The sequence below is a fragment of the Chrysochloris asiatica genome, unplaced genomic scaffold (genome assembly GCF_000296735.1).
Source record: "Chrysochloris asiatica unplaced genomic scaffold, ChrAsi1.0 scaffold00019, whole genome shotgun sequence".
Taxonomy (NCBI): Eukaryota; Metazoa; Chordata; class Mammalia; order Afrosoricida; family Chrysochloridae; genus Chrysochloris; species Chrysochloris asiatica.
Window position 1 is genome coordinate 9,153,490 of NW_006408537.1, and position 22,013 is coordinate 9,175,502.

Here is a 22,013-nt window from a genome sequence, read left to right on the forward strand (position 1 = left end):
TATAGAATTTCCGAGAAGCAGCTATTGGGTTGGAACTGCAGACTTTGTGGTTCTCAGTCTAGTGCTGATCCTATAGCACCAAGTGTCATCAGGTTGGTTCTGACTTATAACAACCCTTTGTAGGGTTTCCAAGGCTGGGTATCTTTATTGAAGCAGAAAGTCTTATCTTTTCCCACAGAGCAACTGGTGAGTTTGAACTGTTGACCTTGTGGTGGGCTATCCAATGTTTATCCTACAGTGCCACCAGCATTCATTCTTAAGAATGTTGTTCTTATTAAGTGCCATTGAGTCAATTCCAGTTCATAGGGGCCCCTTTATAGGGTTTTCAAGGCGTAGCTGGTGAGCTTGAACCACCAACCTTGCAGTTCAAACCAACTTTGCAGTCCCGTGCATTAACTCACAGTGCTGCATGAGGACTCCATTCTCAAGGTAGTCTCTACTTTTTAAATAAAAAGATATTATATCATCATTGTCACAAAAAGTACATTCAGTTTTCTTTTAAGAAAGAGAATTGTGTCTCTACTAAAGGATCAGAGCTCAGATAAATAACTTTTTGTGATGTCTACAGCTTATAAAATAACATTTAAAGTTAGAATGTCATACTACCTGGTATATGTGGCACATGCTTGCCAAGTTGTGTGAAAGTGAGCTGAGTGTACTTCTGTCTAAGTAGTGCTCTAAGCATTGTCTGCTGTAAAGATGTAGCCACATATTGGAAAGAAAAAAAAAATGACCTTTTTATATATGCTCATTTTTATATAATTTCTGTTTACTTCTTCAGAATATTACACCTGCTGTTTGACATTGTTGATGCATCTGTTTCTCACTTTAGATAAAATTTGGATTGTATATATATGACTAATTTGCCTAAGGAGTAATATTCTAGTTAGCACCCTAGTCTTCTTAATAGAGTCAGACAAACGCTATTCCTTTTAATCAGCAACTTTCCTTAATACTCAACTATCCTACCACTGGGTCTTTTGGTGTGACGCTGTGGGTTAATGCGCCAGACTGCAAAGCCATTTGAACTGCAAGGTCAGTGGTTCAAGCTCACCAGCTGCTCCTCGGAAACCCTATACAGGGTTACTATGGGTTGGAACCGACTTGACGGCACACAACAATAACAAAACACATATGAATATATGTTTTGCAGGGTAGACTTAAGACTTGATGGCTTATCTTCCTGACATAGAGCAAAACAACCAAAAACATTTTTGATATTCAGACACTTATGAAGTGAATAAAGATGATAGGTGTTTTAGCAGCTAGTTAATTTATTATTTCAAAACCAAAGATGATGTTGGATAATTGATTGCTGTTAGTTCCAACTCATAGTAACCCTATGCATAACAGTCTGGTACTATCCTCACAATTGTTGTAACATTGGAGACAATTGTTACTTCCACTGTGTCAGCCCATGTCATTGGTGGTCTTCCTTTTTCACTGGCTCTCCACTTTACCAAACATGATGTCTTCCAGGGACTGATCCTCCTGACAACATGTTCAAAGTATGAGAGAGGAAGTCTCTTCATCCTGATGTCTAAAGAGCACTCTGGCAGAGCTTCTTCCAAGACAGATTTATTTATTCTGCCAGTCCATAGTACTTCAGTATTCACCAACACCATAATTGAAATGCCTCGATTCATCTACAGCCTTCTTTATTCACTGTTCAACTTTCACATGCATATGTTGTTGTTGTTGTTAGTTGTTAGGTGTCGTCGAGTCAGTACTGACTTGTAGCCACCCTATGCACAACAGAATGAACCACTGCCTAGTTCTGGGCCAGTCTCACAATGTTACTATGCTTGAGCCCATTGCTGCTGTCACTGTGGCAATCCATCTTGTTGGGGATCTTCCTCTTTTTCTCCAACCTTGCACTTCATCAAACATGATAACCTTCTCCAGTGACTGGTCTCTCCTGATAATATTTCTAAAGTATGAGAGACAAAGTTTGACCATCCTGGCTTCCAAGGAGCACTCTGGCTGTGTATTACATCCAACACTATTTGTTCCTTTGGCAGTCCCTGGCACTTTTAATATTCTCCTCCAACACCATAACTCAATAACATCAATTTTTCTATGGTCTTCCACTGTCCAACTTTTGCATGCATATGAGGTTATTGAAAATACCATGGTGTTTGAGTCAGGTGCACCTTAGTCCTCAAACTGACATCTTTGTTCATCTTTGCTTTTCAACACTTTAAGGAAGTCTTGTGCAGCAGATTTGCCTAATGCAATATGTCATTTGATTTCTTGACTGCTGCTTCCATGAGTGTTGATGGTTGGTCTAAGGAAAATTAAGTCTTTGACAACTTCATTTTTTTCTCCATTTATATGGATGTTGTTTATTTGGTCCAGTGGAGAGAATTTTTCTTTTCTTTACATTGAGATGCAACCCATATTGAAGACTGTCTCTTTGATCAGTAAATGTTTTAAGTCTTCTTCACTTCAGCAAGCAAGGTTATATCATCTGCATAGTACAGGTTGTTAATGAGTCTTCCTCCAATCCTGATGCCATGTTTTTCTTCATGTAATCCAGCTTCTTGAATTATTTGCTCAGCATACATACAGATTGAATAAGTATGGTGAAAGAATACAACCTTGTCACACACTTTTTCTAATTTTAAACCATTCGGTGTTCCCTGTTGTGTTCAAACACATATATAAGACAATTGAAAATAACCATGAGTTGGGTCAGGTGCACTTCAGTCCCTCAAAGTGACATCTTTGCTCTTTAACGCTTTAAAGAGGTCTTTTGTAGCAGATTTGCCTAGTCCAATATGTCATTTGATTTCTTGACTGCTGTTTTCATGAGTGTTGATTGTGGAGCCAAGAAAATTTAAGTCTTTGACAGCTTCGGTCTCTTTTTTCCCTATCATGATGTTATTTAATGGTCTAGCTGAGATAATTTTTTTTTTTTTTTTTACATTGATGTGCAGTCTAAACCGAAGGCTGTAATCTTTGGTTTTAAGTAAGTATATCGTATTTGCAACGAATAAGTATTCGTCTTGCAAAATTCTATCATACTTTCTTCAGTGTTGTTTTGTCACCACTATGGATTCTTCTACTGTTTTTCTAGCTTTCACATTCCAATCACCAATAATCATTATTGCTTCTTGATTGCATGCTTTATCAATTTCATACTAAAGAATTTGGTAGAATTCTTCAAATTCACCATCACTGAATGTTGGTGCTTACATTTGAAGAGTAGTATTAGCTGATTCACTTGAATAGTAGATTAGCATGTGGATATTATTGTGTAACATTGTGCTTCATGGTAGATCTTGAAATGCTCTATTTGATGATGAATGCACCATTATTCCTCTTTAATTTGTCTTTCCTGGCATAGTAAATTAGAAGATTGTCCAATTCAGAATAGCCAGTGTAAGTCTATTTATGCTTGCTAATGCCTAAGATATTCATATTTATGTGTTCTGTTTTAATTTTGATGACTTCTGATTTTCCTAGATCTATACCTCATACATTCTACATACTGAATATTAATGGATGTTTGCAGTATTGTCTTCTCATTTTTAGTTGTACCTCATGAGCAAATGAAGCTCTCAAAAGCTTTGCTCCATTCACCTCATTAAGGTCAATCATACTTTGAGTAGGCAGTTCTTTCCTCAGTTGCATTTTGAGTGCCTTCCAACCTAGAGGACTCAATTCTGGCACTATTTTGAGAATATTCAGCTATTCATAAGGTTTTCAGTAGTTAATCTTTCACAAGCGGTTGGCCTCAACTTCTGCCTAGAGTCTAGTTTGAAAAAAATCTCTGAAATCTGTCCACTATGGGTGACACCCTGCTGATACTTAAAAACTTGTGGTACAGCTTCCAGGTTAGCAACAATTCACAAGTAACCACTTTACAGCAAACTGAGAGGCTAGTGGTGGGGACAATTAACTACAAAATATCATATGAAATATAAAGTACATAAAAATGGTTCTCAGAAAACTTACGATGATAGAAGTAAACTTTTTTTATTGCAACTATTTTGAAAATGATATGTGTTATCCTAAATTAATTTTTAGTTAAAAGGGATAAAAACTGTTCTTTCAATTACAGGAGGGTATTAAGCGTAAAGATCACATTGAACATCAGCAGGATAAAGTTGCATTAACTCTGGCTCGTCTAGCCCGTCACGTTGAAGTGGAGAAACAGCAGAAAGAAGAGAAGAACAGAGCATTCCGAGTATGTGGCTGTTTTGATTGGTATTTTAATAAATTAGAGAATCTTTTTTTTTTTTTTGGCTGTACAGTTGTAAAGAGAAACCATTAATCAAAAAATGTATAATTGAACCCAAGTTCATTATGTATCCTAGGTAGATCATTCCATTAGTAGAATCCATAATAACGTTTAACATCTCAGTTTTTAGTGTTTGGGATTTTGATATCAGACAAAAAAAAAAGTATGCTTTATTTCTGGGAGTTAAGATTCAAGAAATTTCTCAAAGCAGATAAGCAATTAATGACTTTTGGTTACAAAAACCAGTTTATTACAAGAGTAAACGAAGTTTTTTGTTGCTGTTAAGTGCCATTGAGTTGGTTCTGGCTCATTGGTTCCGACTCATAGCGACCCTGTATAGGGTTTCTGAGAAGTGACTTGATGAGTTTGAACTGCCGACCTTGCGGCTTAAACTGACCTTGCAGTCCAGTTCATTCCCCTGCAGAAGTTTATTGGGGCCTTTATAAACTCAAAATGTTGAAAAGTTTCTCAAACTTCAGCTTTTCTCTAGGCTAAATCTATTACTAAACATTTTGAAATTAGTATGTCACCTATCTGGTTGTAGTAGGGATTGCAGAAAGAGTGACTTTGTGGAAAATGAAACCTATTTTAAAATTGTGAAAGATATAAATGTTTCCTTGAATTGTTTTGTTGTTTTAGTAAGTGCCCTGAGTCTGCTCTGATTCATAGTGACCCTGTATAGGGTTTTTGCGAAGTGGCTGGTAGGTTTGAGCACACAACCTACCAAACCTATACCACCAAACCAGGACTTGCTTTAGAACAAGCCGAATGAAATTACTTTATAACTCCATTACACTGAAATATAATTATTAGGGTTAAAATGTTGAAGAGTTAGGTCAGAAACTCCATCTTACATAGTTGAAAATGGAAATTTAAATCATGGTTATATCAGGATAGCACTAAAAGTTTGCAGGCTTTGGTCCTTAATCTGGGAAGGGACAGAATTGGAGATCTCCCAGGTTGGGATGAACACGATGATTTTATCATTTTAACTTCTTGTATTTTTAATTTCTTATTCCATTAGTGATTATCAAGGAATTTATATATTTCTATAGTCTGTTCTAATGTCTCCTAATCTGGAGTCCTGGTGTGGTGCTGTAGACTAGTGCATCAGACTGCAAAGTCATTTGAACTGCAGTCAGTGGTTCAAGCTCACTAGCTGCTATTTGGAAACCCTATACAGGATCGCTATGGGTCAGAATCAACTTGATGGCACTTAACAACAACAATCTGGTTTGAGCCACAAGGTCTGTGAGCAAGCTCAGCAGCTGCTCTTTGGAAACCCTATACAGGGTCAGAAATGACTCAGTGGCACTCAGCAACAACAAATCTGGTATACGGAGTCCTGGTGTGGCACTGAATTGTTAATCACAAAGTCATCTATTCAAATCATCAGCTGCTACTATACACGATCTCTTTGAGTTGGAACATACTCGACAGCACTTAACAACAACAATCTGGTGTCCAAACACACTTCCATCAAGTTGATTCTGACTCATAATGAGCCAGTGTAGGGTTTCTGAGACTAAATCTTTATGGAAGCAGACAGCCTCATATTTCTCCCTCAGAGTGTCTAGTGGATTAGAACTGCTGACTTTGTGATTAGCAATCCATTGCTTATCTTACAGTGTAGTCAGGGCTCCTGGGACAGAATACTTTTATCTTTCTGTTTGAAAGTAGATTAAGTTTAGGGCTTTAACTTTATGGCAAGTTGTTGTTGTTAAGTGCTGTTGAGTTGATTCTGACTCACAGCTACCCTGTATCGAGTTTCCAAGGAGTCACTGGTGAATTTGAATCACTAACCTGGCATTCAAACCTACTTTGCAATCAGTACTTGTCCTACAGCGCCATAAAAGTACTCCTACTTTATGGTGTTTGTTGTTGTTGTTAAGTGCCATCCAGTCGATTCCAACCCATAGCGACCCTGTATAGGTTTTCCAAGGAGCAGCTGGTGAGCTTGAACCGCCGACTTTGCAGTTCAAACGACTTTGCAGTCTGAGGCATTAACCCACAATGCCACACCAGGACCCCCAATTAAATTAAAATATGGTATTATAATTGATTGTTTAAAATGCTTATTGTGTAGAGATTTTGTTTTTTTAAGTTACTTATATCCTGCCAGAAACACTATTCATTTTTAAGGAGTATTCTTTCCCAAAATACGTTACATGTTTTGTTTATGGGTCATAATAAGAGAAAATCTCTTATAGAAATCTTTGCAGGTTGCTTTCCTTTTCCCAGATTTCCTAACAATGTTAGATTCAGTTTTCCAGCTATTAACAAATGAACAAATAGATGCTAAAGCTTTTGTAATGTAGCACATATTCTTATGTTGTTGTTGTTAAGTGCCATCGAGTTGGTTCTGACCCATAGCGACCCTTTACAGGGTTTCCAAGGGTGTAAATCTTTACGGGAATAGAAAGCCTCATCTTTCTTCCGCAGAGCAGCTGGTAGTTTCGAACCGCTGACCTTAAGGTTCGCAGCCCGATTCGTAATCACTATGCTACCAGAGCTCCTTTCTTTCACATTACTTAGCACCAATTCTGTTTCTCACTGTATAAAAAGTATTACTTCTGTGGTTAAGACAACAGGAAGTAAAGATAAAAATAATCAGAATAATCTTTTCATAGTGGTTCTGTGGATGAATGCGCTGGACTGCAAAGTCTCTTTGGATCCTCAAGGTTGGCGGTTCAGGCACATCAGTTGTTCTTAGGAAACCTTACACAGGGTTTCTAGGGATCGGACTCCACGCCACTTAATCATAACATATTCTTATAGTCACGATCAACTGGAGTTTTTCTCATTGGTAGTTTCAGGATCCATCCATGTGAACGGTCATTGTTTGTATTATAAAGACTTTACTTTAATATGGAAGAAATTTTGAAAAATTTCATTTGTTTCACCAATTGTAAAAAATAAGTTGGTCTAGAGTTGGCTCTTCTCTAGGGGAGAAACTGACCAATACAGATGCTTTAACCCCTTGCTTGCTACCTACTATATATATATATATTGTGTTTTTTTTAATGTTTTTATTGTGAATTGTGTGATAGTCTACATGGGAGAACATCAGCTTTACACTCATTCCATCATCCATCAAGTTCGTTGTCATAGTTACCCTCCCGTCCATGCATCCTCACCCATATATATTGTTTTTAAGTGCCATTGAGTTGATTCTGACTCATAGCGATCTTGTATAGGTTTTTTAAGAAGCAGTTGGTAAGTTTGAACTACCAACCTTGTGATTCAAACCAAGTTTTGAGGTTGAGTGCTTATCCTACAGCGCCACTCCAGGACTCCATATATATGTATATATGTACGTATATGGAATCCTGGTGTGGTGCTCTGGGTTAATGCGCTGGATTGCAAAGTTGGTTTGAACCACAAGGTTGGTGGTTCAAGTTCACTAGTTGCTCCTCAGAAATCCTATATAGGTTCGCTATGGGTTGGAACTGACTCAATGATACTTCACAACAACAAGAAGACAAATGCATTTTTTTTCTTATTATTATATGATTCCCTTTGTGAATAACTTGGTTTTTTGTTTTTGTTTTTAAACTTAGATGATTAAAAAAAGATGATAATGAAATTCAAAAAATAATTTCTTAAGGATTCTAATGGGTGCTGAAGGAGCTGTGGTAGTGTAGTGGTTATGAATCGGGCTGCTGACCTTAGGGTCAGCAGTTCAAAACTACCAGCGGTTCCGCGGGAGAAAGATGAGGCTTTCTGTCCCTGTAAAGATTTACAGCCTTGGAAACCCTGTACAGGGTTGCTATGAGTTGGGATCGACTCCATGGCACATAACAACAATGGGTGCTAACTCTGCACAAAATAGATGTTGTACAGAATGTCTTCTAACTATTTTGTTCTTAAGTGCTGTTGAGTAGAGTCCAATTTATAGCAACCCTGAATAGGGTTTCCAAGGTGTGGTTGGTGGCTTTGAACACCGACTTTGCAGTTCAAACTGTCCTTGTGATCCAGTGTTTTTCCTATGGTGCTACATCAGGATTCCTAACCATTCTAGGTCTTTGTGAATTGCTGGTGTCTTCATTATTTAAGTGTATTATTTCCTGTTTTGTGGAGACATTTTAAAGGGAAAAACAAAAAAACAAATCTTGTCTAGATACTTCACTTTTTGAAATCATATATTGAGCTTGCAAGTTGACCAATGTTGCCTGTTGATAGTCCAGTAACTAAGCTGACTTATAAGAAGGACTGTTAATCCTAAAGAGTTTGTATATGTTATTATATATACATATATATTCGCTTTAGTATTAGGATTGTGGTTAGCCACTAGCATTAGTGTTATGTATAGGTGTTAGGCTAAGGGTAGGACTAAGTGTTAAGTTTAACGTTAAAAAGAAGCCTAATTTAAATTTTTTTTTCTTCTTGAAATCGTCTTCATTTGTAAGTTCTGTAACTACATTATTCCCTATTTTTACTTTGTTTTGTTGTTTTTTTCAAGCTAGTATCTCTGGTTCCATATTTTAAGATTTATAGGCTTGTTTTACTTTGAATACTTTTATATCTGGATTTTTGATGTGGTATTATAGGGTCAGCACTGGACTGCACACCACAAGGTTGGTAGTTCAAACCCACCAGCTGCTCCTCGGAAACCCTAGAAAGATGCTATGAGTTGGAATCGCCTCTGTGACATTTAACAGCAACATATCTGGATTCATCAGACAGTCATATGATTTACTATCCAGGAATGATAAATTGAAGAGGAATGGTGTTGAATTGTCAAAAAGAATATTTCAAGATCTAGTGGGGTGTTGTTGGTTTTTATTTTTGAACTTTTTATTGTGAATTGAGTGAAGATTTACCCAACAGATCATCAGTCACACTCAAAATATCATACTCTTCGTGACATTACAATGATTGCAATACCTTCCATGTACCATCAGTTAATATTGTTAATTCTTTTCATTTTAACTCTTGCACTCCTCACTGTGTCTTTAACTGCCTTCATCTATTCCTGTGCCAACCTCCCTCTTATTGTATATCTTAAAATACAGTGCTGTCTGTGATAGAATAATATCCATGTGTCTACAATGAAGACCAGTTAATGCCACTATTAATTCAAATTTACACACTAACCACTAAAGCAATGATGATGAAATTAAAGAATTCTGTAGCGTAGTGGTTACGAATCGGGCTGCGAACCTTAAGGTCAGCGGTTCGAAACTACCAGCCGCTCCGCGGGAGAAAGATGAGGCTTTCTACTCCCGTAAAGATTTACACCCTCGGAAACCCTGTACAGGGTCGCTATGGGTCGGACCCGACTCAATGGCACTTAACAACAACAACAACAACAACCACCTTCTTCAATATGAAATTGATCAAACATGCAATCAAGATGCATTGATAATTTCTGGTGATTTGAATGAGGAGGGTGGAAACAGAAAAAGGATCTTAAGAAAAATATGGCCTTGGCAATAGAAATATAGCTGGAGAACACATGATAGAATTTTGCAAGACCAACAATTTGTTCATTGCAAATAACCTTTTTTAAACAATATAAAGGGCAACTGATCTCACCAGATGGAACACACAGGAATCAAACTGGCTTTATCTGTGGGAAAACACTGTAGAAAAGCTCAATATCATCAGCCAAAACAAGGCTGGGTGTAGACTGCGGAACAGACCATCAGTTGCTGAAGCTGAAGAAAATTAAAACAAGTTCATGAGAGCCAAAACTTTTAATATATCCCACCTGAATGTAGAGACCATCTTTAGAATGAATTTGATAGACACGTGACCAAAGAACAGAAGAGTTGTGGAATGACATCAAGAACAACAGACAGAAAGTAAGCACAAGGTTATTAAAAAGACTGGAAAGAAAGATAATACCAAAATGGATGTCAGAATAGACTCTGAAACTTGCTTTTGAGCATAAAGAAGCTTAAGGTGAAAAGAACAAATGAGGGAGTTAAAGAACTGAACAGAAATTTTCAAACGGCAGCTTGAAAACTCAAAGTTAAATTTATAATGAAAGTGCAAATACCTGGAGTTAGAAAACCAAAATGGAATAACCAAAGAAAAAAATTCAAGTCTTGACTTGAAATATTGAAGGATTTTATAGGATTAACATTGAATTATGATGAAACTGTCAAAAGAAGATGGAAAGAATACAGAGTCACTGTACCAAAAAGAAATGGTTGATGCTCATTCAATTCAAGTAGTAACATATGATCAAGAACCAGTGGTATGAAGCAAGAAGTCCAAGCAGCACTGAAGACATTGGCAAAAAACAAGGCTCCAGGACCTGATGGAATATGAAGTGAAATATTTCAACAGACTAATTTAGTCTGGATCCACTCACTCATGTATGCCACAAAATTTGGAAGATAGCTACGTGGTTAACCAATTGGAAGAGATCATATTTGTGCCCATTTCAAAAGAGAGGAAGCTCAATGGATTACGGAACTCATTGAACAATTTTATCAATGTCACATACAAGTAAAATTTTGGTGAAGATAATTCAGAAACATTTACAAGAGTACACTGACAGTGAACTGCCAGAAATTCGAGCCAGCTGCAGAAGAGGACATGGAACTAGGAATATCATTCATGGCATCAGATGTTTCTTGACTGAAGGCACAATATACCAGAAACTTGTTTACTTGTGCTTTATTGACTATGCAAAGTCTTTTTATTATGTGTTATTGTTGTTAAGTGCCGTCAAGTTGGTACCAACTCAGCAACCCTGTATAAGGTATCCGAGGAGTGGCTGATAGGTTTGAACCACCAACCTTGCAACCTCAGAAACCCTGTACAAGGATCACTGAGTTAGAACCCACTTGACAGTACACAACCACCACATATCTTTGAGGGACAGGAGTCCTGGTGTGGTGCTATCTGCATTGAACTTATTTCTGTGAAGTAGGTGGGTCAATGCACTAGCCGCTCCTCAGACACTGTATACAGGGTCACTATGAGTTGGAACCAGCTTGATGGCACTTAACAACAACAGAGCCATAAAGGACCTCTGATGAAACTTGTTTAATGCTCAGTTAACTAAAAGGTTTATGGTTTGAGCTTACCAGCTGCTCCAAGGAAGAAAAGAGCTGACAGTATGTCCTCCAGTGATTATGGCATAGGAAGTTCCCTGGGGTCACTGTGAGATGGAATACACTTTGTACCATACAACAAAAATCATGGTATAGTAGTAGTCCAAGATTCTAGAGTCAGATTGCAAAAGTTTGAATTGTGGCATTATACGGTGGTGATGGTAAAGAGCCGTGGAGTCACTTCCAACTCATAGCGACCCTGCACAGGGTTTCTGAGGCTGTAAGCCTTTACAGAAGCAGAAAGCCTCATCTTTCTCCCGTGGAACAGCTGGTAGTTTCGAACTGCCGACCTTTTGGTTTGCAGCCCAATTCATAACCACTGTGCTACCAGAGCTCCTTGGCATTATTATGTAACCTTGGGTAATTTATTTGACCTTTGTATACCTCGGCTTTTCCATTATTAATAGAAACAATTGTAGTACCTACTGGGCAGTATTTCATTCTGTTGAAACCGAGTCAGAACCGACTCAGTAGCACCTAACAACAACACCTTAGAGTTATTGTGTGAAATGACTGGAAAATGCTTTTAAAACAAAATTTGGCACATGGACGTGGTCATCATGATCATTACAGTTAAGTTTTGTCAAGTCGGTTCCGACTCATAGTGACTCTGTAGGGTTTCAAACGAGTGGCTAGTGTGTTTGAACTGCTGACCTTGTGGTTCAAACTGACCTTGCAGTCCAGTGCAAAATCTAAAAGGATAAAGTTCATGTATTTGCACTATGGTCTGTGGGCTAAATCCAGCCTGCTACCTATTTATTGACTTTTTTTTTTTTTTTTTTTTTCAGCTTTCACATTACAATGTCAGAGTTTGATTAGTTGTACCAGAGACTATATGGCCTGTTGTTGTTGTTGTGTGCCGTAGAGTCAGTTCCTACTCATATCAACCCTGTACAGGGTTTCCAAAGGCTGTAAATCTTTACGGGAGCAGAAAGCCTCGTCTTTCTCTCAAGGAAAAGCTGACCCTGAGATTAGCAGCCTGATTCATAACCACTACGCTACCAGAATTTGTTGTTGTTATTGTTATATGCCGTGGAGTCGGTTCCGACTCATAGCAACCCTGTCCAGGGTGTCTGGGGTTGTAAATCTTTACGGGCTTGTCTTTCTACCACGGAACAGCTGGTAGTTTCGAACTGCTGACCTTGCTGTTTGCAGCCCGATTCGTAACCACTATTACTACCAGAGTTCCTTAACACTACCAGAGCTAGAAGACCTAAAATAGCAAAAGGTTGCCATTTGCTTTGCTGTCTGGCACTTCCTAAGTGTTATGTGTGTTGTCAACTATGCGTTGTATTAGTTGTTACCAATACTAATTACTGAACAAATGTTTATTTGACTCTTTTATATGGATTTTTTGGTATACATAGGGAAAATTTGAAAAATTGTATAGAAGTTTAATAATGAAAATAATCATTCAAAATCCTGTTCCAGAGTTAGACATTTTAATATATAACATACAGGGGCAAGTAAAAAATATTGCTACTATGGTTTTAGTTCACAGTTGTATAGGTTTATTCCAAACAAAACATGTTTTAATATGTATCTGGGATCATTGGGTGACTGCAGGCAAGTTCTCTCAGTAATTATTGTCTTAATCTAGTTAGTGCTTTTGTAAAAAAAAAAAAAGAAACAATCAAAACAGTGACTTCCAAGGGAATGTGCTGGGCCAGTTAAATTGAAGGCAGAGAGGTCAGCTCAGAAGGTATGGAAACTGTTTGGGGGACTCCCAAGATTACCTCTTGGTAGATTTTCTTGAAGGACACAGGATGATCACAAGAACTTACAAAGAAGTTTTAAGAAAATGGAAAAGTGCATTTGGTGAGAAAAAGGCCACAAAAATTGTACCAAGGAATTTTCCCCCCAATACCTGCTCATTCTTTCTGGGTAACAGGGCTATCCTACAAGCATTTCCCGTGGAAACATTACCTCATCCACTCTATACTCTTGATCTTGCCTCTTTAGATTTCTTTCTGTTTTTAAAACTAAAAACATTGAAAAATAACACAATTTGAGTCCTTTGCGGATACAAAAACTGCTGTTTTGATATGATATAAATCAAAGATAACAGAATTCTTTGGGGAAGGTTTAGAAAGGCGAAGGAAACATTACCTTCAGAAGTATATAGACCTCATTAGAGGATATGTGTAGAAACAATAGCTCCACATTTTAATACTTGGCTAATAAAGATTTCTAAGGAGCTCTCGTAGCGTAGTGGTTACGGATCGGGCTGCTCACCTCAGGGTCAGCAGTTAGAAACTACCAGCTGTTCCGCAGGAGAAAGAGGAGGCTTTCTGCTCCCATAAAGATTTATAGCCTTGGAAGCCCTATACAGGGTTGCTATGAGTCGGAACCGACTCCATGGCACATAACAACAACAATAAAGATTTCTATGATTTTATTGTCGTACTTTTTGAATTACCTTCACTTATTTTTAGTCTCCACCCCCCACCCCCCGCCCCCCTTCAGATATAGTTTTACATAGTCTGAAATGATTCTTTATGTTTGGTCCCATTTGTTTTAAAACCATTTGAATGTTTTTATATCAAAAGAATACTCCCAAAAATTGAAACATCTTATTAGTGTTTCATCAAATATATACACCACAGTTTACTAAGATAATAACTTCTTGTCAAAGATGTAGAATGTGGTGAACTTTTAGCAGATAGAGATAACATTGGTGTAAATAGAGGTAACATTGGGGTTAACATTTTAGAGTATGAATCTTTATTTTGACTTAGTTTTATGAAATAGTTTTTAAAATGTGCAGTCCCAACGATAAATGGTAGTCAGATCTTCTGATTACTGTTGTATCAGAACTTTAAAGGAAACTAGGAAGCTACTCAAAGGTTAATGCTTTTTTTTTTTTTTTTAATGTCTTTAGGAAAAAATTGATTTTCAGCATGCTCATGGGTTACAAGAATTGGAATTTATTCAAGGACATTCTGATACAGAAGCAGCAAGACTGTGTGTGGACCAGTGGCTAAAAATGTCAGGTATTCTTCAGAGATCAGGGTAGAACACTAAAGTTTCTGAGCTTCTATAACAGTATAAGGTAGAAAATGTATCCATTTTATTCAGTTGCTAATAATCACAGAATGTATTAATATTTAGAGATACTTCATAATGGTCTACTTTATTAATTGCTTTTTACTTTTGGCAAAAGAACATTTTGAGTATAAGCAATATGGGTCATTCCTAAGCTCATTGGGTATTATTTAATTCATTCATGTATTTAGTAGTTATTATATACTTTATATGTACTAGAAGTTGCTTTGCTAGTTGTGGATATGTAATAATATACAAAGTTGACAGTTTTCTATCTGTAAAGAGATTCAGTATAGTGGTGATTATTGTCGTTGTTAAGTACCTCTGAATCAGTTCCAACACATAACAGCCCTGTATAGGGTTTCCGAGGAGCGGTTGGTGATCTTGAACTGCTGAACTTAAAGTTCAAACCGACTTTGCATTCCAGCACATTAACCCACAGCCCCATACCAAGACTCCATTGTTGTTGTTATTGTTAGGTGCCATCGATTCAGTACCAACTCATAGTGATCTTATGCACAGAAGAACGAAACACTGCCTTATCCTGGGCCAACCTCACTATTGTTGCCACGCTTGAGTCCATCAATACTGCCACTTGGCCAATCCATCTCATTGGGGTCTTCCTCTTTTTCTCTGACCCTCCACCTTACAAACATGATATTCTTTTCCAGCGACTGGTCCCTCTTGACAATATGTCCGAAGTATGAGAGATGAAGTTTGGCTATCTTGGCCTCCAAGGAGCACTCTGGCTGCACTTCTTCCAACATGTATCTATTAGTTCTTTCGGCAGTCCAGCCTCTTTATGCTCATGAGCAAATTTCTATCTCTCCTGACATCCATTTTTGTCTTTCCTGTTTTTTAAATGAACTTTTCTTCCTATGTGATGTTCTTGATGTCATCCTACAACTCTTCTGGTCTTCCTTGATATAGTGTCTAATGTGTCAAATATATTCTTGTGATGGTCTCTATATGTAAATTGGCTATATTTGGAGTCCTAGTGTGATCCTGTAAGATAAACACTTGACTGCTGACTGTAACGTTGGTGGCTCAGTCTTACTAGGGAACCCTCAGAAACCCTGTACAAGGGTCGCTGTGAGTTAGAGCTGACTGGACAGCACTTAATTAACAACAACGGTGCTCAAGGTTATGTTTTGGCTCTCACGGACCTTTTTTAATTTCTTTCAGCTTCAGCTTGAACTCACATATGAGCAAGTGCACAATTAGCGCCTGGTCTTGTTTTGGCTGATGATACTGAGCTGCTCTATCATCTCTTCCCACAGATGTAGTCAGTTTGATTTCTGTTTTTTCCATCTGATAGGTCCATGATCTGTGTAGTCAACCTTTTATATTGTTGAAAGAAGTTATTTGCAGTGAAGTACTCATTGGTTTTACAAAATTTTATCATACTATCTCCAGCATCACTTCTATCTCCAAGACCATATTTTCCAACTATTGATCCTTCCTCTTTGTTTCCAACTTTTGCATTTCAATCACCAATAATAATCAGTGCATCTAGATTGCATGCTTATTCAATTTCAGACTGAAGACGTTGGTAGCATTATTCAGTGTCATCATCACTGGCTTTAGTAGTTGGTATGTTTATTTGAATAATAGTGGTATTAACTGGTCTTCCTTGTAGGTGTATGGATATTATCCTTTCACAGGTAACATTGTACTACAAGATAGATCTTGAAATGTTCTTTTTGACGATGAACACGTTGCCATTCTTCTTCAATTTGGTGTTCCTGGCATAGTAAATCATGATGTTCCAATTCAAAATGGCCAATACCTGTCCATTTCAGCTTGGTAACATTAGTAAATTACTAGTTGGCCAGCTACCCTCAAGGCCAGTAGTTCAAATCTATCAGTCTCTCCTCAGGAGAAAGATGAGGGTTTTTGCTTCTGTAAAGATTTATAACCTCAGAAACCCTGTGCTAGGTCACTATGAGTTTGAACTGATTGAATGGCAGTACTTGAGGCTCTTAATTCATCTGTGCCAAGAAATTTGGAAGACAGTACTTTGCCAACCAATTGGTGGAAATCCAGATTTGGGCCCATTTCAAAGAAAAGTGGCCCAACTGAATGCAGAAATCATCTAATAGTATCGTTACTATCATGCAGATAAAAATTTGCTGATGTAATTAAAAACAGTTGCAACAGTATATCAAAAGGAACTTGTCATAAATTCAAGAGAGATTCAGAAGAGGATGTAAAACTAGGGATTTCATTTCTGACATCAGATGGATCTTGACAGAAAACAGAAAATACCAGAAAGATGTTTACTTAAGTTTTACTGACTATCCAAAGGCTTTTGATTGTGTGGATCATGACAAATTATGGATAACATTGTAAAGAATGGATATTCCAGAACAGTTAATTGTGTTTGTGAGGAGTTTATACATAGACCAAGAGGCAGTCATTAGAACAGAGCAAGGGGATATTGGATGATTTAAAATCAGGAAATGTGTAGGTCAGGGATGTATCCTGTAGCTGTACTTATTCAGTATATATGCTGAGCAAATAATCTAAGAAGCTGGATTATATGAAGAAGAGTGTGGCATCAGGATTATAGGAAGACTCATTAACAACCTGCATTGTGCTTTCTGAAAGTGAAGAGGACTTAAAATAATTACTGATGAAGATCCAAGACTACAGTCTTCAGAATGGATTACATCTCAATGTAAAGACAGCAAAAATCCTTATAACTGGACCAGTAAATAACATCATAATAAATGGAGATTGAAGTTGTCAAAAGACTTCATTTTGCTTGGATGCACATTCAAATACATTTGAGTTAAATGGTATTGGAAAAGAATACTAGAAGTACTATGTACTAGCCAGAAGAACAAACAAATCTCCTGGGAAAAATGCCGCCAGAATATTCCTTAGAAGCCAGGATGGTGAGTCTTTGTCTCCCATACTTTGGACATGTTACCAGGAGGGACCAGTTTCTGGGGAAGGGTATTATGCTAGGTTAAATGGAGGGTCAGTGAAAAATAAGAAGATCCATCCGATATGAATTGTCAAATGAAAAAATTCTGAGGATTGTGCACAGGGTCTCCACAAGTTGGAACCAACTCCATTGCACATAAAATTAACAAGTTATTTTGTAGTTCTAAAGTAAGTTTTCATGGGCTTGGGGAATAGGGTTTCTTTGAAAAAGGACAGATTACCATTTATAAAATAATTAATAATGTGTATCTATTAGTATTTGGAATCCTGGTGTGGCGCTGTGAATTAATGCATCAGAATGCAAAGTCATTTGAATTATAAGATCAGTGGTTCAAGCTCACCAGCTGCTCCTGGGACACCCTATACAGGGTCGCTATGGGTTGGAATCTACTCAACAGCACTTAACAACAACAATTAGTAGTTGTTCCCATTTGATACCTCCATGTTATTTTTGGCAAATGGCTTCTCACTCAAAATATATTCCCTTCTTACCTCCCAATCTGTTTGTGCCTGGCAAATGTCCAGACCACCCTTTTAAAATGTGTTTGCTCTTTTATTTTCTCTTGCCTGTTTGACTAATCCTTAGTCCCACAGATGATGCTGAGTTAATACGGCCATTTTATTTTGGTGGTAGTTATGTGCTGTGGAGTCGGTTTCAACTCATAGCGACCCTGTATAGGGTTTCCGAGGCTGTACATCTTTACGGGAGCAGAACGCCTCGTCTTTCTCCGCAGAAACGCTGGTAGTTTCAAACTGCTGACTGTGAGATTAGCAGTCCGACTCATAACCACTGTGCTGCCAGAGCTCCTTGAATATTATACTTAGATGACTAAATATTTGCATATTGAACATAGATAGGAAGCCTAGAAATTGGATGCCAAATCTGAGTGTTTAGATGAACCAAAGGTTTGTCATTCCAGATCTGCTTAACAAAAGATACTTAGGAATTATGATAAATGGTTTTGCTCTTTGTACTATTCAATTAAAGCCTATGGCTTTAAACTTTCTCTTAATATACAATGGACTTCAAAAATTTTTGTGGAAAATTTCCATTAACTTTCAGTTATATTTGTCAACAAACTTTTTAAATCCCCCCTTTTCAGTCAATTCTCAGTGGAAGAAGGTAATGATTAGCTTAGTGGTTTCATCTTAGCCTCATTAGAATCAACAGGGAGCTTTTCACAAGCAACTCATTAAAATGGGACCGAAACTTGCATAGGCATTTTACCAGAAGATATTCAAATGGCCAGCAAGAACATTAAAAGATACCCTGAGTCATGTGCCATTCCAGTCAACCAAACACTGGCAAAGTTGATTCCAACTCTGTCACTCGATGTAGGGATTCAGAGGCTGTACATCTGTATGGGAACAGAAAGCCTCCTCTTCCTCCTGTGAAGTGGCTTATGAATTCAAACTGTTGACCTTATGGTTAGCAGCCCAACACATAACTCACTGTTGCACCAGAGGTTCTTTAAATCAAAACTATAATGAATGGCAGTGACCAAAAAAAAAAAAAAACAGAAAAAAATAGTTGTTAAGGTTGTAGAGAAAGTGGAACCTTCATCCAATGGTGGAGGAAATGTAAACGGTACAGTTGGTGGATAATAGTTTGGCAGTTTTGCAAAAAGTTAAACATATAGCTGTATGATACAGTTGTCACAATCCTAAATATATATTCAGAAGACACGAAAACAGTAAAGCAAACAGAAACCTGTACACCATTGTTCACTGCAGCATTTTTCACCGTAGCCTTAAGATGGAAACCACCTAAATATCCATCAACAGATGAATAGATAAAACAAAATGTGGTAGATACATGCAGTGGAATTATTACCCAGCCATAAAGAGAAGGGAAGTCTTGATGCATGCCACATGTGTGAGCCTAGAAAACATGCTGAGTGAAATAAGTTGTCACAAAGGAGAACTACTTACACACTTACATGCATTTGAAATAAGTAGATATTTGAAGATGCTTCAAAAAGTTTATGGAAAAAATTCCATTATCTGTTAATTCCATTTTTCCACAAACTTTTTGAAGCCCTCTCCTTTATTTAGAATCCAAAGGTTAGTGGTTGCTGGGAGTGAAAGGGGGAAAAAGGGAGTTTTGTTTAGTGGACATTGACTTTATGTTAATGGTAGTAGAATAATTTGAAAATGATAGCAATAACAGTTGTACAACATGAAGAATGTGATCAGTATTACTGAATTGCACAAGTGGATATTGTTGAATTGGTGAAGGCTTTGTTGTGTTCATTTTTCCACAAAAATTTTTTTTTTTTAATTGGGAGCTTTCTAAACAGATGTCTGGACTTTACCTCCAGAGATTCTCCTAGGGTATCCTCAGTTTTTAGAATATCCCTAGATTATTTTGTTAGGCAAATGGGCTAGACCTGTAAGGCTTTATCATCTGTAAGGTCGCTTCTAAAAATCATTTCATATGAGTCTCATACATTAAAGTTCTATATTCAGTGGTTCTTGGGCCAGTAATATGCTCTTTTAGGACTAAGACCTGATCTCTAGATTATTAGAATACATTGGAAGTCAAATTCATGAGCATCAGATTGTATTTTCCTTAGACAGGCTTAGTGGGAACAAGTCAGTTAATTGCTGTGTCTTTATGATATCTGAAAGACTTGGCATTTTATTTGCTGTCATGTTACTTTCAGTTCATTGATGACTGATAAGTATGAGCCTGGAGTTACGGGCTTTTTTTGTGATGGGTTCATTTTGCCTGGTACCTTTATAGAAGTAATGGAAAATGACATTTGATACCTATTGTTAGAATAACTACTCAAGCATTTTGTTGTATTTGGTGTTGTTATATTCCAAAAGAGTAGATTAGAAGAGTGCTGAGGTCTTTGAAGAGGACATACCTGGAAAAAAATAGAGATTAATGTTGGGGTTTTTTTTTAATTATAAAATGAAATTTTGCTTCTTAAGTAGCTTTTTAAAGGATTCATTCAATAGATTCCCAAGTACTCATCTATTATGGCTTGGTTATTTGATTAAAAGTACTTTATGTTTTTCTTGTTGTTAGGTGCCGTCAAGTCGGTACTGACTCATAGCAACCCTATGTACAACAGAACAAAATAGTGGTCCTGGGACAACCTCACAATTTTTACGTCACTTGAGTGCATTGATGCTATCACTTTGCCAATCCATCTCACTGGGGGTCTTCCTCTTTTTCTCTACCCTCTACCTTACCAAACATGATATCCTGGTCCTTCCTGAAAACATGTCCAAAATGTAAGAGATTAAATTTGGCCATCATAGCCTCCTAGGAGCACTAGGGCTGCACTTCTTCCAACACAGATCTGTTGGTTCGTTTGGCAGCCCATGGCACTTTCAGTATTCTCCTCCAACATCGTAACTCAAAATCATCAATTCTTTTACGGTCTTCCTTATTCACTGTCCAGCTTTTGCATGCATATGAGGTTATTGAAAATACCATGTCTTGGGTCAGGCGTACCTTAGTCCTCAAGCTGACTGACATCTTTGCTCTTCAACACTGGAAAAAGGTCTTGTGCAGCTCATTTGCCTAATGCAATACGTCCTCTGATTTCTTGACTGTTGCTTCCATGTGTGTTGATAGTTGATCTAAGAAGAATGAAGTCCTTGACAACTTCAATCTTTTCTCCATTGATAAGAATGTTGTTTATTGGTCCAGTGGTGAGGAGTTTTGTTTGCTTCACATTGAGACACAATCTATACCGAAGGCTGTGGTCTTTGATCTTCATCAGTAAATACTTTTAAGTACAGGTAACTTTCAGCAAGCAAGGTTGTATCATCTGCATATCACAGGTTGTTAATGAGTCTTCCTCCAATCCTGATACCACGTCTTTCTTCATAGAACCCAGCATCTTGGAATATTTGCTCAGCATACAGGTTGAATAAGTATGTAGAAAGAATACAACCCTGTCACACACCTTTCTTACTTAATTTTAAACCATTCAATGTTCCCATGTTCTGTTTGAACAACTGCCTCTTGGTCCATGTACAGATTCCTCATGAGCACAATTAAGTGTTCAGGAATACTCATACTTCTCAAACTTGTCCATAGCTTGTCATGATCCACACAATCGAAAGCCTTTGCGTAGTCAATAAAGCACAGGTAAACATCTTTCTGGTATTCTCTGCTTTCAGTCAAGACCCATCAGACATCAGCAATGATATCCCTCAGTCCACGGCCTTTTCTGGATCCGGCTTGAACCCCTAGAAGTTTTCTGTCAGTGTATGCTTGCAGTTGTTTCTGTGTTACCTTAATAAAACTACTCAAATGGGATATTAAAGATATTGCCTGATGATGTCCGCATTCTGTTGGGTCACCTCTCTTTGGAATGGGCACAAATACGGATCTGTCCCAATCAGTTGGCCAGATATCTTCCAGATTTCTTGGCAGAGATGAGTGAGTGCTTCCAGTGCCGCCTCACTTTCTTGAAAGATTTCAATTTTTATTCCATCAGTTCCCGGAGGCTCATTCTTTGCCAGTTCCTTTAATGTACCCTGGACTTCTTCCTTCAGTATCATTGGCTCTGGATCATATGCTACTTCTTGAAATGGTTGAACATTAACCAGTTCCTTTTGGTACAGTGACTGTGTATTCCTTCCATATTCTTTTGATGCTTTCTGCATCATTCCATAATTTGCCCAGAGAATCCTTCAGTAACGAAAGTTGAGGCTTGAATTTTTTCTTCAGTTCC

At 37.6% G+C, this 22,013-nt stretch overlaps 1 protein-coding gene across 1 annotated transcript in view; it reads left to right on the plus strand.

Moving 5' to 3' along the window:
- The first annotated feature begins 3,791 nt into the window (after positions 1-3,791).
- The window catches only part of ZNF451 (zinc finger protein 451), a 47,466-nt gene continuing 29,244 nt past the window's right edge, over positions 3,792-22,013 (plus strand). Inside the window, exons 1-4 of the mRNA XM_006835778.1 lie at positions 3,792-3,839; positions 4,067-4,192; positions 14,198-14,309; positions 18,417-18,436. Coding sequence (XP_006835841.1) covers positions 3,792-3,839; positions 4,067-4,192; positions 14,198-14,309; positions 18,417-18,436 — 306 coding nt within the window. The remainder of the gene's footprint in view (positions 3,840-4,066; positions 4,193-14,197; positions 14,310-18,416; positions 18,437-22,013) is intronic.